The sequence below is a fragment of the Daphnia magna genome, linkage group LG10 (assembly GCF_020631705.1).
Source record: "Daphnia magna isolate NIES linkage group LG10, ASM2063170v1.1, whole genome shotgun sequence".
Lineage (NCBI taxonomy): Eukaryota > Metazoa > Arthropoda > Branchiopoda > Diplostraca > Daphniidae > Daphnia > Daphnia magna.
In genome coordinates this window covers 458,719-473,955 of record NC_059191.1, presented here as the reverse complement: position 1 = coordinate 473,955, position 15,237 = coordinate 458,719, and the positions used below count along the sequence as shown (strand labels likewise).

Below are 15,237 nucleotides of genomic sequence, written 5' to 3'. Positions count from 1 at the left end.
TAAATTTTTCCCACGCGACGAGAGACATTAAGCCGATCAGTGTTCAGTTCTCGTTTCTACACGATGCGTTTTCACGCACCTGTTGAAGTTGCCGTGACAACAACTCGTTTCGTACTTTCACGGTATGTTTATAAATTCATCGGTTGATTTTTCTGTTTTTATTTATTTGTTTAAAACAAATTTTGTGTGAGAACCAGCAGACGCAATCTAAAAAAAATCAAAGTTTACGCCATCTTTCAACCATTACAGGCTTTACTTGTAAAGTTTTTATTTATTCCCACCAGGCGAAAAGTTTTCTTTTGAACCCCTTTATTCTATAGACTAAGCACGAGAATCAACGTCAAAGAGTGGAAACTTCTTTTTCCACCTTCTTTCCTTATAATAAAAAAGAAGAGTCTGTTGGGAAATCGGCTGAATGTCGAGCACGTACGTATATATAAAAATGTGTGCCTGTAAGATACACACACTGTACAAGACATACAGCTCCTCCTACCCATAACAGCATGAAGTGCCTCCGAGCTGCTTGATCGATACGATGAGACGGTTGGACCAGGCTTGCCTGGAATCGTATTTAAAAATGTAACGGACAAGTGAGAATGGGACACCAGAGTTTCCGAACAGATTCGCCACGTTTGAAATCACGTCAAAAGACGGAAATTGAATTAGCAGAAAAGCAGTTGAAATTTCCGGTTGTGAGAGCCGCCGACAGTATTTCAAACGTGTGTTTAAATAGGAAATAAAAGAAGTGCCAGACTGTCAGAAATGTTGTGCCTTTGAATCTGTGCAGGGATTTAGCTAGTTGTCAATTTTTGAACGCGGGATGCGGCGCATAATTAAGAAGCAAAGAAGGTCAACTGAGCGCAACGAGTTAATGACAAATTGCATTCGAGAGAATCCGGGGCGGGATAAAGGTTGTTCAGTAAACAATTTTTGTTGTTGTTGTTGTTGTTGTGTGTTTTATTTTTTGCAAGAGATTTTGGAGTAGATTAAAGATATATTTTTCACACGAATACTGAAAGATATGATGAAAGGAAAAAGATGAAACTCAGTTTCAATTGATTTGATCAAAGGAAAATAAGGGAGGCTGGCAGCACCGGGTTTGTCAATAGGATTGAAATCACAACAATTTACATGATAATATGCACACATGATTTGTTTTGTTTTTTCTGTAAATATTCCAGGAAGGAAAACATGCATAAATTTAAAATGTTTTTAATGAAATTGAAAAAACAAAATTGTCATACTTGGGGCGTGAAAAGAAAATTCAAATTCCAGCTAAATGAATGGGAATGCGCATTCATCAAATTTCCATATCTAAAAGTACACGTAAAAGTATTAACTATTTATTGCTCAAATCCAAATAATCGAAAAATAATTGAAAACAAAATTATTCCACACACGCACGCGATAGTCCTCCGTTGCTATTGAAAATCAAATGACACATTTTGAATTATCCTTCACTTTTGAATAATAATTTTTTTTTTTTAAAGGGAAGATATTACAATATCAATGTGAAAAATTGTGTTTAGATGACGCGAGGCATATCCGACATTGGAAACGTTTCCTTCAAAGTACCGTGTCGAGCATACCCAACGATTTGACGAAGCGTTCCTCACGCGTGCACCACTGACTCAGTTCCTCGAAAGTGATAAGGCCGTCATGGTTCGCATCGATTTTCTGCATCATCAATCAAAGACGTGGCCGGCCATCCGGATAGCAATTTTTTGTTTTTAACACACACCCCGTGTTCCAGCATTTAAAAAAAATCATAATAAATACAAAATGCGTTAATAAAAAGCTCATAAGCTGGACGCAACACACACCATTAATAGCATCCAGATAAATCGAGATCGTTTTACGCCATCTGCGATATTGTCTAGATAACCTCTACACACACACACAAGACAATTAATGAAACTGAGAGCTTCGCGTAAAAGGCATTGGGTTCATCTTTCATTGTCAATAAAAAAAGAGAAATGCACCAATCAGGGCAATGTTCGTTCTAGTCACTGCCTCCCCCGTGTTACGTAATACTTTGACATGACTTTAGGCAGCGACTATTCGACCCTGATTGAGAAGTTGAATCCAACCCGTTCGTTAACGAGCCTCTCGTCTAATTGTTCATTCTCTCCTTGTTTCGCTAAATCTAAAAATAACTACACTTAACTAGTTGAAATCTCCTATAAAATCTCTTAGCCAATAACAATAGGCTCCTATAAACAAAACGCACACACGAAAGAGACGTACGTGGAAGATCTGATCGATGTGCTTTGACGCTGTTTGATCGTCGACGGCGGGAGCGGCGTGTCTGCCCAGCATGTCGAAAATAGCCATAGCCCTGCATCAATAAACAGGGAGATGAAAAACAATTGACTGACACGCAAGGACAAAAGAAGAATAAAAAAAAAAAAAGGCTGGCGTATATTTACACGCTAGTCATTTCGGCTTTGCTGATGTATCCATCGCCGTTGAGATCGTACAGGCCGAAGATCCATCGCAATTTCTCCTGGATCGTTCCGCGAGATGCTTGCGATAACGACTGCAAGAAATCCTACATTTTCGTAAGAAAACCAATCGAATTCATTAACGCCTCAAGATTTCAATTGATTTTTACAAAATAACCATCACCTCGAATTTGATGGTGCCACTAGTGCCGTTCTTAAACGTCTTGAAGACGTAATGAGCGTATTGGCTTGCATCTGGTGCAAAAACAGAAAACAATGTCATCATCATCACATTTGAATACGATAAGCCGTTGCGAATCATTAAGAGTCTATACGGGGGGGAAGTAGGTATCGAGTGACTGTTTTTTTTTTTTTTCTCGTTTGACGTCATCGGGACAGTTCTTTTGTACTATACGCACATCATTTTCATGTACGCTGTTGCACCAATATCGAAGCGCAGTAGCGGAGCCTTCCGGCAGGATCAATAATCCTACTCTCAACTAGCTAGATCCTGTTTGTCTACTTTAACGTGAAATTTTGTATCTAAAATGAAAAAAAAAAAATGTTTTTTTTTCAAACTTCTTTGTGCCGAAATGGATCTGAATACAATTTGACAAAATAGTTAGAGGGGGGAAAAAATCAACTGGCATTTCAAAGAAAAGGCGTTATCGTCAGTTCCAGCTGGGCCTATAAACAGCAATTGGCGTCGTTTGAAACGCAGCTGACAAATCCCTTGGATTTGTTGTCTCTACAAAATGGCTGGTATGCAAATGATGGCCTGTCATGCCCCGATATTTATTTATTTATTTTTTTTTTTTCCCAATTTCTAAGACATCAAATAACATTGGCCTTTTTAAAATGTCCCTATTCTTCGCGGGGAGGTGTCTTCCAGCGCAAAAGTCTCGTTATGTTTACGCGAGCGCAAGTCCATCACCGACATGTCAGAAACAAGAGGGGGGAGTGGAGGGGGGTTTACTTCACTGAAGAGACATGCCAAGGATATCGTAGCGATAACGATTATGGTACAACACTGTGCTACCGTGAGTGGATACACGTATAAATGAGCGGATAGCGTGACACGATATGCCATATCACAATAATAAATATCTACATTTGTGTTTTTGCCATACTTTGAAATCCCCTTAAAAAATATTCTAACTTTAGTAGAAACAATTTCGGTCAAGTAAATAAATGAATTTAATTTCGGAAGGCTTTGATTAAATCAACAGTTATTGATAAGTTTCCCCCTTTTTTTTCTGTTCTTAACATAAGAAGCTCGGACCCTGCGAGAAAAATGAAATTCCAACCCTGGACGTTCTACTGGAAGCGGATCGATATTTGACAAGATGCAATTCATGTCATTTAAAAATGTCCTCCTCCTTCATGTGGGGCGAGGGGGGATTTTCCATCGCTTCACAAAAGTTAGAAAGAAAAAAGAATTCGAATTGAAAATTGTACCTCCTTGCGGGAAAAATTGAACGAAAATTTCCTTAAAGGACTGCTCGTCAACTACTCCATTGGGACATTCCTGAAACGACAAAACAAAAAACATTTGAAAAAAAAAAAAAAAGTTGTAATTTTTATTTATACATACACGTAGGCACATCAAAATTGTTGGGGAAAAATGTATTTGGCCTCGCATCTAAAAAAATTGCCTTTTGGCACAACAAGCGGCTTTTGCGTAACCGTAGCCAAACTATTGTTGGAGGAGGGGAAATTATTTATTTCCCTTCCCTTTTTGTTGTTGTTGTTGCTGCGATTTCTTTTTTTCTTCTTGTTTCGACAATGGCACAACCAAAAGGGATTTATTACCGAATCGTCTCTCAAACCCGTCCCTCTCCTCGGAGTTTTATATTTAGACACGCGCACGCACACACACACAAACAAATGCGGTCAGAGCGAGTGTAGGATAGACCTCACACAAACCGGAGCCGTTCAAAAGGCAAGAATTTTATTCAAAAACATGAAAACCGTGCGCGGAAACTGAGATCTATCGACTTCTCTCGGTGCACAGTTCATCTAACGAAGAGACGCCACCGCTAACCGCAATTTATGATTTGTTCAATATGCTCCACCACTCGTAAATTCACGCGGAACGGTACCTTCCGTCTCTTTTGTTCCTATTTGCTCAGCGATCGATTAAAAGCGACAAAAAAACCAAGAAACAAAATGGACATTTCGTTTTTCAAGAAAAATGAAATGTCCACGTAGCGAAATAAACAAAATCAAATAAGATATTATTGCTGCATTTTGTTTCAGAGTTCCAAACAAAACGAACAGCTGTTCACGGACGGACGTCTTGTTTCGTTTTCTTTTAAACCATACGAGAGAGAAATCTACAATAAAAAACAAAATCAGCTGACAAGACTTGTCTGTCCCTTAAGGACACACATGCCGTACGCATATCTCTGCTGAGCTGCTATATCACGTCTTAATCCGAAATGAAGAGCACTTTATCTTTTCCGTACGGCGAGTCTCTTGTGGCTTTGGACAATAAATCCGAACGCAATCGCCTCCCCCTTCAACCAGATAAATTCGCCTATAACTCCCCCCCCCCTCCTTTTTTTTCTTCTTTTTCTGAGAAAGCACTTCATTTTTTTTTTTCCGGCTTAAGAATTGAGCACTAAAGCAATGACAGTCAATGAATCATATATGCCTCAGGTCTTTTAATCGATAAATTATTAGTTATCACCATCAGAGCCAGCGTGGGAATTTCTAAGAAAGAAAGAAATGAAAACGAGTTTTGGCTCAAGCAGAGTAAGTGGCTGTTGAAATACTACTCTCTGCGTGGCTGCCAATTCTCTTTTCACGAAATGATTAAGTATCTTTATCTTTAAAAGAAAATCTCTTTTCCCCTTTTTTTTCCAGTTTTCTTTAGCTATTTTTGATCCATATTTTAACATAAGCTTTCTCTCTTCTTTTTTGTGTGTCAATGAGACAAGCAAGAATATATAAAAGATAAAACAACGTCCCCCCGTTCTACGCAAAAGAGAGTCGAGTGTGTGTGTGTGTGTATGGCGGGAGAGAAAGTTGAAGGATCATTACGACATAGAAAAAGACGGAGAGCCCTCACAGATTGCCGAAAGGCGAAGAAAAGAATTACTGTTATTATTATTTTAATGATGGCTTCTAATAGCAGGAAGCCGCAAGGCATTCGACGCAATTCATCCCACAAAGAGGAACAAAGAAGAGCAGAATCTTATTTTTGGGGAAGAAGAAAGGAATTCAAAAAAAAAAAAAAGAAAAAAGAAACCTGTTTAAAGCCGCGATAAATCAGTTGGATTTCTTTCCGGGTGAATTTTGTCGATTTTTCCAGTGATTTCAATTCCTCGGGTCGATGGCGGGTCGTTTTGCCGAACATGACGTCATCCAAATCTTCCTCTAAATAAAATAAAATAAAAAAAAATTTAATTAATTTAATGATGCAAAGATTAGATAATTATTAAACAGGGAATATTTGTCAATCATTTACCGAGTTGAGCTTCTTTCGTCTTTTTCGACATTTTGCAATTTTTTCTTGATATTCGCAAGAGGAGATAAAAGAAAAAGTCAATTCACTTTTGCGTTTCTTGAAAGAGGACCGGAAAAAAAAATTTAATCCCGCGTTTTCCCCCACCCACCGTCTAATTCTACTCAAAGTGACGAGACAACGAGCACTCACACAAATGAAGGCGGGACATGTGTGTACACTTTTTCTTTTTTTCCCCCCTGTAATAGAAAATACCCGAAAACAGTTGCAAGACTCGCAAGAACGCACCAACCGGAAATAACACTACAGTTCAGTCTGTCCCAATCAACTAATCACATTTACTCTCTCTTCCTCCTCCACCACCATTTAAGAACAAAACAAAAAAAAGGAAACAACAAAAAATCTAAGCAAAAACAAAACACCAACTCCTCAGCGTCCGCACACGACAAGAACAATCGCACACGAAACCGCAAAATGAAGGAATTTTGCCACACACGATGGCTTTATTATAATATTATATCTATTTTGAAAATGTATTCCGTTTGAAATAATAGCCGATCCCGCTCGCAACGCACGACAACAACACACTGCACTGCGTGAACGATAGAGGCGGAATGCCACTGTAGCCGGCCCTGCAGTCCCAGTCTTATAGTGTACACAACAGAATGTGTGTGTGTGTGAGTGTGTACTATATCGAGAAAGTGAGGAGGATGGTGCTAAAAACTCACCACCTCTGTCGGCAGTCGTCGAATGGAAGCTTTTAGAATTTAAAACAAAAAATAGGAAAAGAAACTTGCGGGGATTTTTCTAAAGCACAGCTTTCCATACCGCGCGTTTCCGCAAGTGCCAATTAAAATTGAAAAAAAAAAAAAAAAAGTAAAAATAAAGAGAGTTCTTTGTTTCAAACTCTTTGGCCTTTACACTTACACCGTTTTAGAAAAGAATTAAAATCCATAACATTTATACGGAGTGAGCATCAAAGCAATTTCAAAGGGAGACACCGTACACTAACTCGTGTGAGCGGCTGCGTGGACACATTACACGGATCAGGGGCAATAACAGTCGCCTTTCAAATCGCATTAGGACGGGACGGTGACGAGCAAACAAGACACGACGTCTACATTATTGTTTTAAGTGTAAGATGAGCGACAGTGTTGCGACGCCCTGCTGCTAATCTGTCGGGATACATGGACAGGCACCGAAGACACGTTTCATTGAATTCTATTGGAATACGACAGTGTAACGATGACACATCGCAAGAAACTATGGCTCCCATCAAATTGTGTTTTTAAAAAATCAATAAGGGCCATCTCTCAGTCTGTGCGTACCAGGCACATGTAACACACCGTCGTCTATTATACAACAAACGTCGCTGACGTCGAGCGCACTGAACAAGTAGAGAGCGTTCTTGCCCGTTCTTGGCAAATAAGGTAAAAAAAAAGAGGAAAAACGGTCGCAAACGCATTTTATATGGCAAAAGGGCAAAAGAAGGACAGAAGTGGGGGAGGTAAAAACAACCCCATCCGCCGGATGGAGTTGTTTTCCTTGTTCGGCTTCGACGTAACAATTGAACCAGTGTGTAGTTCTAACTATGGCCGCTAGGTGGTGCCACGTTCAACGCACAAACCATAACAACTAAACAACACAATTTGAAGAAAACGTTCGGGAACTAACTTTAAAAAGTTAACTTGAACAGTTGAAATTGATATTCAAGTGACCAGAGCAATATATAATATTTCAGCAGTAAAAAATACCCCATTCTAGAGATCATCGGGTCCCAACCAAGTCCGCCTACTCACTACCGCACGTGAAAGGAATAATTTACCTCGATACAACTCGTTTCAAATACGTCAGCTTAGTCGCTTATTTTCTACCTCAATAACATACCGGATCCTCGCACATGTTAGGTTCATCACGTAGGCGGAGCTCAAGTCTTTCGGCATTTAAAAAAAAGAATTAAATAATCCCCATGACGTAACCATGGGTGTGCAGAAACGGCGGATATCTTCCCTACAAACGAACCTCTTGGGGGAGGGGAATAGCAAAAAAAAAAAGAAAAAAGAAAAGAAGACAATCGATTCTATCACGATAATTGGTAAACATGTGTCAGTACAAGGACGTTCAAATAAGACTTTCTGCCAACCCCCTTTAAGAGATTGGATAACAAATGTCCCACCATAACAAAAAAACATTATCATAAGGGATATTCCAATCCAATGAAATTGGACGTAATAGCGCCGCGAGGAGGCAGACAGAATGACAGCCCACCAATAACACAGTGTTGCCATTTTTTAATGATAAAATAGGAGATCCATTTTTATTCAAAGCAGCAACACGGAAAAAAACTATTTCCTTTTATGTTTCACGACTAGTTTCAAGAAATAAAAATTCGGACCCCAACGGAAAACTTAACAAGAGGCACGGCCGTACTTGTCGTTCATCATTTCGGCTAGCTATTCTTTCTCATGAATAAAGTGAAAAAGAACATCAATCTTTCTTACTTGTTTTTTGTTTTTTTGTTTAGACGGACTATATCGACCGTGCCCGTCACTTTCTTTTTTTCTTTTTTTCCTTTTTGCCCATAATTTAACGATTTAACGATAATTTAACGAAAACATCCCAACGACCGATTGCTCTCGCAATCACACAGATCAAAGGAAAGCACCCCCCTTAAAAAAAACCAAAATCCAGAGTAATAGAAAATGCCCCATATTTGCAATTATAATCAAAATCGATGGCGCCCCGCTCTGCATTAATCACGATAGTAAGAAAACAGTTCAACACTTTGCGATACGGGGACGACTCTGTCAATGTTTTCTTTAAAGAAAACGAAATGAGGGGGGGGGGGGACATTATTCTTTTCAATGAAATATTGTTAACACAGTGGTGACAGACACGACAATGATGGATGGTGTTGCGGTTGGAGCGTTCGAAAATCCGCAAGTGCCGCCTCAGGGCACACACGCGATAGGAAACGGAAATGCGACCCTTTAAAAAAAAAACTATCCTTTTATTTCCGAGTGTATGTTCAAGCCAATATATAATAGGACTGCTGTGGTGCTACATCCGTTCCTTCCGTATTGAAAAACGGAGGAAGTAAGCCGAAAAAAAGGGAAAAAAAAAACAGAAAAAACAGGAAGAGAGCTATCCTATCAGATGATTTAGTACAAAAGAAATTACCCCGATCGATTCGACCCCCATTTTCTTGCCGAAACGAAATGAATCCCCACAGAGTTACTCGTTCTAAATCCACATACAATAAAGTTTAAATTTGAATTTGATTTCAAAAATTCTTGCAAGGGTCGGTAGAATCGCACGCTCGGCTTTACAACTCTTAAAGCGGCCGAACCACTTTCCAGTTAACCTCCACCCGCCCCCCACCTTCACCCCCATTTTTTTCTTTCAACGCAACTCCAGTGACAAGTTCTCAACGACCATGCACCACTCAAAAGTTTTCCCGAAAGTGACACGGAAAGCAAAAAAAAAAGGTCCCAAAGACCAACTTTTCCCTTTAAGTGGATCGTTCCATCGAGCCATTTCCAAATCGACATCCCCCCCCAAAAAAAAAAAAATAAGAAATTTTCCAAAAATGTAAATGGAATCTATCTAAAAAAAATATAAAACACTTACCTTTTTTCCGTTTAGTAAACATTGTCCAGCACTGTCTAACTTGATCACGTAAGCAGCCGGCCCAACCGGTTCCGCAGTGTGTCAGGAAATGCAAGCGCTGTGACGAGTGATGAGAAACAACGGCCGTCGAACACGACAACGACGGCACTGCATTTTCTCCTTGTCGTTCAGTTGCTGCGCCGACGCCGGTTATCGTCGGTAACAATTTCGTCCTACCGCCACCGCTCGTTGACATCGTTCCAGGTCGCCGCCTGTTTGCACTATCCACCCTCAGAGCAACCGCATTATCCGCCGTCATGACCGAAGCCATTTTCACCTTTGTTTTTTTCTTCCCCTTTTGTGATTGGCTAGTTGATTATGGCTGGCGATAAGAAAAACAAAAAACAAAAAGTTATTTACAAGCTGAAATTGAAAACTCCCACAAATGATCAAAGATGGCGTTAGAGACAATAGGTAAGTAGCAACAATAAATAAATAACCTGCGGGGGGAAAAAAACAAAAAAGTTGATCACGGTGGTAATGAAATAACTACAATTGGATTAAATGCTCAAGAGTTTGTTGTTGCGTTTGTTGTTGTAAACCAATAACATGACTGGAATGGAGAAACTAATGAGTTTCCGTGCGGATTAATCCCTAGTACCGACACTACTTGGAAACGAAACTAATTGTGTGTGTTTCTGCGCGTGTGTGAATTCTACCACAATTTCACCAATTGCGAGACTTGAATTAGAGCTGTGTGAAACTCGAGTACATTAACAAATTTTCTTTCAAAATTAAAAGACGGCAATGAATTTCATACTTTGACAGCTTTAAATTATGGGGAAAAAAACCCTTGCTAGTGTTCTAATTGCTAAGAATCTGATCAAAATGTATTCGTTATTTTAAAAATACCTTTTGCCGATTATCCTAAACAAGCTGCCGGGCAAAAAGCTTTTGCCCGGCGGCAATGGACGAGAAATTATTTCGTTGTCGTGTTTCTACGTGCGATACTTGCTGGAACGGATGCCAAACGCGAACTGCTACATTTCCCGTTGAAGATTGGACTTCTCTATACTGGTACACTACACTCACATCTTCGGTTTTTCTATACACCGACGGGGTACATCAACGTGTGGAGGGGGGTTCCTGGTGGTGCGCCACTTGTGCAGGAAAGTTGTGCGCGCCGAAGTCTCTCATCTCATTTTGATTTCTCTTTCTGATCCTAGTTGTATGGAAACCAATAAACCCAACTTTTTGAAAGAAGTTTTATACATCCATCGACTTACCTTTTGGTCAAAATGGACAAAAGGCTTCTAATAATAATTACATGACAAATGAAAGTGGAGTAGCCAACAGAGTACAAGTTTCCATCTCTTCCTTTTTCTGACAGCTCTTCCTACCGTAACAGCTGTCGGCTTAGATTAGCTCAAGCTTCTTTAGCGTGATGAATACGTTCTTTCCTTTAAGAAAATGGGCACGAGAATAGAACGAAATATCTCGTGTAAATTCCCACACACAGCGAGAGAGCCCTGCAAGTGCAAAACCAACAAAACCAAACAAAAATTCCAAGATAGCTTTTAATTATGGTACGACTACTACCTTTTAAAAACGCAACAGTTGGATGTTGTTTACGTCTGCGGGGGGCCTCCACGTTCCTGATTGGAACCAGGGATGAAGTGGCCCACACGTCCGAATGCACAACCTCCATTGGGAGCTTATATAGCTTTACAAAAAAAAAGGCAATTCAAAAAGAAGATAGATACGACTGCTGCACGACGATAGTGTGTCAATATTTACTGACAGGATACGTAGGTGGTATTAAAAGCTGCCCGGACTTATTCCTTCGACGATCGATGGCGCCATCCTACAACCGACTGCATGTGAGAAAGAAAAATAAAACATTATTCGTGTCATAGGAAAAAAGAAAAGAACATGTCGGCAGTACATCAAAACAGCTGTGGTCGATAAACTGTCTTTCTGCATGTTTTCCAAAGCGAAACAGTTAGAAAACGAATATGAATAATCAATCCCGTAAATCCTAATAAAAGCCGAAAACAAGAGTAGCCATTGAAATACTCGAGTGTTTGGGCAAAAGAGACGAGATCGATTGATGTTTCTTTTTGCTTTGATACAGAAAACCTTTAGGCTGTCGATCAATACTTTTAATTGAAAAGTCCCAATTTCAGCACGTGCTGAAAAACGTTTCGTTACTGTCACGAAACCGTTGAATTTATAGACACGAAAACGAAACAGCACACTGAACTATTAAATACCGATCACGTGTCTTACTTTGATCATTCAAACATACAGATTTTTAGATAAATTTAAAATAAAAAGGCTCTTACCAATTAAAATGTGAATTCAAAATGGCGACTATCATTAACCAGGCCAGAATGACCACCCGATCGAGACTGGTGATTTCGACTGACTCATTCTTTTTGAGATTTTATTTAAATGATGTAAAAAACAACTCATTTCCATAAAATTCTAATCCTCACTGGCTTAGAGAAGGAAGGGATACAAAAAGGGAAAATGGTGATTTACTGATTTGCATATTTTTCTCCCTAGAGAGAGAAAAAGAAAGAAAAAAAAAAGGTTTTCTTTTACCTAATGACTAAAATCCTTCCCCACACTTCTGACCTTCCTTTCCTTTGTTCTTTTTTTCGTTTCCACCTGTAGCACTTGACTTTTTGCTTTGCATAATTAGATAGTCGCATTTTCGTTTTCCTATCCGGAACCCAACTGAAAAGTCGATGAGTCAACAAAACAAAAGACGGTAGCCATGAAAAACTAAAACCTCCCAAACAAAATGGCCGACCAGGAGACCCCTCAAGTGGTTGGCGCGACCTTCCTTAACACCCACTGACCCCACTTCACCTCGTTGTTTCGCCCTAAGGTAACCCACCAGAGCGCGTGCCCACTAGCAGAATGCAAATTAAAACACTTTTGTTTTCAGTATGTCCGTGACAGGCTAGGCCAACAGAGGTCAAGTTCATTTTGCTCGTCGCTTTTTCTAAATCGTGCAATTTTTTTTTGAAAATTACTTATTGAAAAAAAACAAAAAGATTATCCCCTCAGAAAGGAAAAAAAACAAAACACAGTACTCCTACTTTTTCTCACTTGAAAGACAAACTTCTTCTGATTCAGCAACAGAGAAAAAGAAGAATAGTGGGAGTGATTTGTTGTGCTCATCAACTGGTGGCGTGTATCGTTTGTTGCGACGGCAGATACGATGAATAACGAATCTACCTGCCATCAGCCAAGCACCCTCACTGTTGATTCCCTTTCATACAAGGAACTTCAAGGACTGGCCATGTCCCTCAGTCTACCGGGCAAGATGAAGGTGAGTAATGAGTCTCAATTGTGTTGTGTGAATGAATTGTTCATCGAAAGACTAATGAATCTTTTCACAAACAGCAAGGGGTTTTAGTGGAAGCAATAAAAGCTCGTCAGAATCACAACGAACAGGCCGTCGCGATGATTTTGGAAGCCAATAGGCAAAGGAGGATCCTCAAACGTGAGCAACAATTGCGACATCAACAGCAACAGCTGCTAAAATTCAAAGACGGTATTTTGTTTAGCCAATAACAAATGCCCATGCTTGATTTTCAAATACGTCGTCTGCTAAATGCGATTTTCTTTTGTTTGTTTGTTTTGATAGTAGATAACAAACGCAAGTGCTTGGCCCGACCGAAAATAAAACGTTCTGCCAGCGAAATGGAAATGGATCCAACTTACATCGTCGACCAAGAAACTTTCAAGCGTTCCAAGTTGGCTGCCGCGTTGATCCAACAAACAAGGCAGTCCCGAGGGCCGGCCTTTTCTTTCACGGCGTTGACCACAGGAGCCACTTCCCTGACGATCCGTAAAGAGCATACGTACCAACCAACTCATGTAAGCACATCGAACATGGGGGGATGTAGCTCATGGGACCAAGCGATTACGGCCGAGTCGGTGGCCCCTCTTCCGTCACAGTCTATGCCCATCATACCGAAAGCTTTGCCGGATCTCTCCAAAGAGCTATCGATCCTGCCCGTGTTGAGCGATTGCAGTGCGGTCACTTCATCTTCGACCAACAATGAAGACCTTTGCTGTAGCGTGGGCAGCGTGAGCAGTGGGGCCACAAGTACGAGCAGCTGGCAGTCGAGTTGCAGCGGAGAAAACCACCAGTCGCTTCCGCAAAGTAGTTTTGAAGACTGCGATTCCGCGTGGATTGGAGCAGACGAATCATACGATCTCAACACGTGGAAGAACATGCACAACTCTAAATCAAATAGTAACAGCTACGAGAACACGGCGCCTCCGGTTCCACCTAACTCATCCGCAGGCTATTTTGAAGCGGCAGCAGCAGCAGCAGCAGCACCTGACATCTTTATTAATAATGGTGACATTTATTCTCCGGATGATTTCATAGCCAACAGTTCCGCATCCGGGGCAAATTACAATGCGCAAGATTATCAGCTTACCCTCGAATCTTCCAGTTCCTTCCAGGACGTGAAACCAGATCCTTCGACGTGGTCTGAATCAGTTATACAACCGTCGCACACGTTCCAGCAACCTCAGCAGCAGTTTCAGCAACAGTCTAATGGCGTTTGTACAGTGTCGACGGAATCTCGAGTAACAAACGGCGGTTGCTGCTACGACTTTGATTGCCACAAACTGGGTGGTCCCTTCTTCCGGATCCAGCGACCGGGTAATTCAACTCCCGTTTTTGTTCATAGTGGTCGTAGCTTGACGCTGTCCACTTTTTGCAACATGTTGCCACGAGTTGCCTCCTTTGTTCAATAATTAAGTGTGATTTAAATGTTTACATGCTCAATCAAAAGATTAATGCGCCTTATACGCTGCCTTTTGTTTTAATGTTTTTTTCCCCCGTTGTTTAATTTAATTTAAAAATCGTCGGTCGGTATCCAATTATCGATTTCATTTACCCTGTTTAATAACAATGCTCTTTGTTGTATGGATGCTTACTCGCACATTCAAGATTCTTATGATTACCTCCAAGTCCCTTTTCTTTTTGTGATACAAGTTTTTGATCGCGAGCTCACGTGTTCATGCGGAAATAAACGCAACTTTGTTTTGCCTCAAAAATGTTCCTTGTGTTACAACTGTCTTAACAAATTTCGTATGCAGTGGCTGTGTCTCTTCAAATGTGGTTCAGTAGCTCGCCGGAATGTCAAACTCAATGCAGCTTCCATCGTCGTGGAACATCAGCTGAAGGAAACGAATTTTAGAGATAAGAAAAGGTTGCCGAGAGATGGCGTATTTTCTTTGCCGCTTAATTAAATTTCCTGTGTGTAAAAAAGATTTATTAATTGCTTAAGCTAGAAGAGAATATTTTGTGATTATTATTAACTAACAATGCGCTTCTGCTAGTGAAGAATCAATTTGATAAGTTAGTTAATGATAGGGTGAGATTTCTTACACGATACATTAGGCTCGATTAATCGAAATTTTCGAGAGACCCGGAAAAGTGTAGAAGCTATTGTAAACACATTCGCAGGAATGCAAATTTAAGTAACGTTTTGTTCTTCATTTACCGTAAGCTTCAGCATGAACGATTTCAAACAATAAAATTCATTTTGCTAATGTGAATGTGTGTCATGTTTATGAGTAAATAACTTAACTCTCGTGTTTACATCTAAAGATACAAAATGTTTGATCTTTTCAACTTAAGTATATTGATTATTAGGGATGAGTTAGCATAGCATTTCC

The 15,237-nt window shown here is 40.1% G+C and overlaps 2 protein-coding genes, 1 long non-coding RNA gene and 1 other non-coding gene across 6 annotated transcripts; 2 read left to right on the top strand and 2 right to left on the bottom strand.

Annotated features, from left to right (window-relative positions):
- The first annotated feature begins 3 nt into the window (after positions 1-3).
- Positions 4-1,811, top strand: LOC123477066. The gene is made up of 2 exons (XR_006652328.1): positions 4-122; positions 1,491-1,811. It is a non-coding gene; the product is annotated as an uncharacterized LOC123477066 (long non-coding RNA).
- LOC123466257 (Kv channel-interacting protein 4-like) lies at positions 943-10,659 on the bottom strand. Of its 2 annotated transcripts, XM_032939275.2 has the most exons (8): positions 10,435-10,659; positions 9,544-9,904; positions 5,698-5,825; positions 3,903-3,972; positions 2,629-2,699; positions 2,430-2,551; positions 2,248-2,338; positions 943-1,677 (listed from the first exon to the last, which is right to left on the bottom strand). In XM_032939275.2, exons 2-8 carry the CDS (start codon positions 9,851-9,853, stop codon positions 1,567-1,569), a joined length of 903 nt encoding a protein of 300 aa, XP_032795166.2. In that variant the 5' UTR covers positions 9,854-9,904; positions 10,435-10,659; the 3' UTR covers positions 943-1,566. The 2 variants fall into 2 exon arrangements, with proteins under 2 accessions (XP_032795166.2, XP_032795171.1); XM_032939280.2 differs by lacking the exons at positions 9,544-9,904; positions 10,435-10,659 and adding an exon at positions 5,917-6,546.
- On the bottom strand, positions 10,657-12,370 carry LOC116931671. Its single transcript, XR_006652325.1, has 6 exons — positions 12,130-12,370; positions 11,868-12,023; positions 11,324-11,396; positions 11,122-11,245; positions 10,809-11,051; positions 10,657-10,744 (listed from the first exon to the last, which is right to left on the bottom strand). It is a non-coding gene; the product is annotated as an uncharacterized LOC116931671 (transcript).
- Positions 12,371-12,494: 124 nt separating this feature from the next.
- LOC116931668 lies at positions 12,495-14,615 on the top strand. Of its 2 annotated transcripts, none has more exons than XM_032939272.2 (3): positions 12,495-12,865; positions 12,940-13,090; positions 13,187-14,615. In XM_032939272.2, exons 1-3 carry the CDS (start codon positions 12,755-12,757, stop codon positions 14,308-14,310), a joined length of 1,386 nt encoding a protein of 461 aa, XP_032795163.2. In that variant the 5' UTR covers positions 12,495-12,754; the 3' UTR covers positions 14,311-14,615. The 2 variants fall into 2 exon arrangements, with proteins under 2 accessions (XP_032795163.2, XP_032795162.2); XM_032939271.2 differs by having other exon boundaries at positions 13,184-14,615.
- Positions 14,616-15,237: the final 622 nt, after the last annotated feature.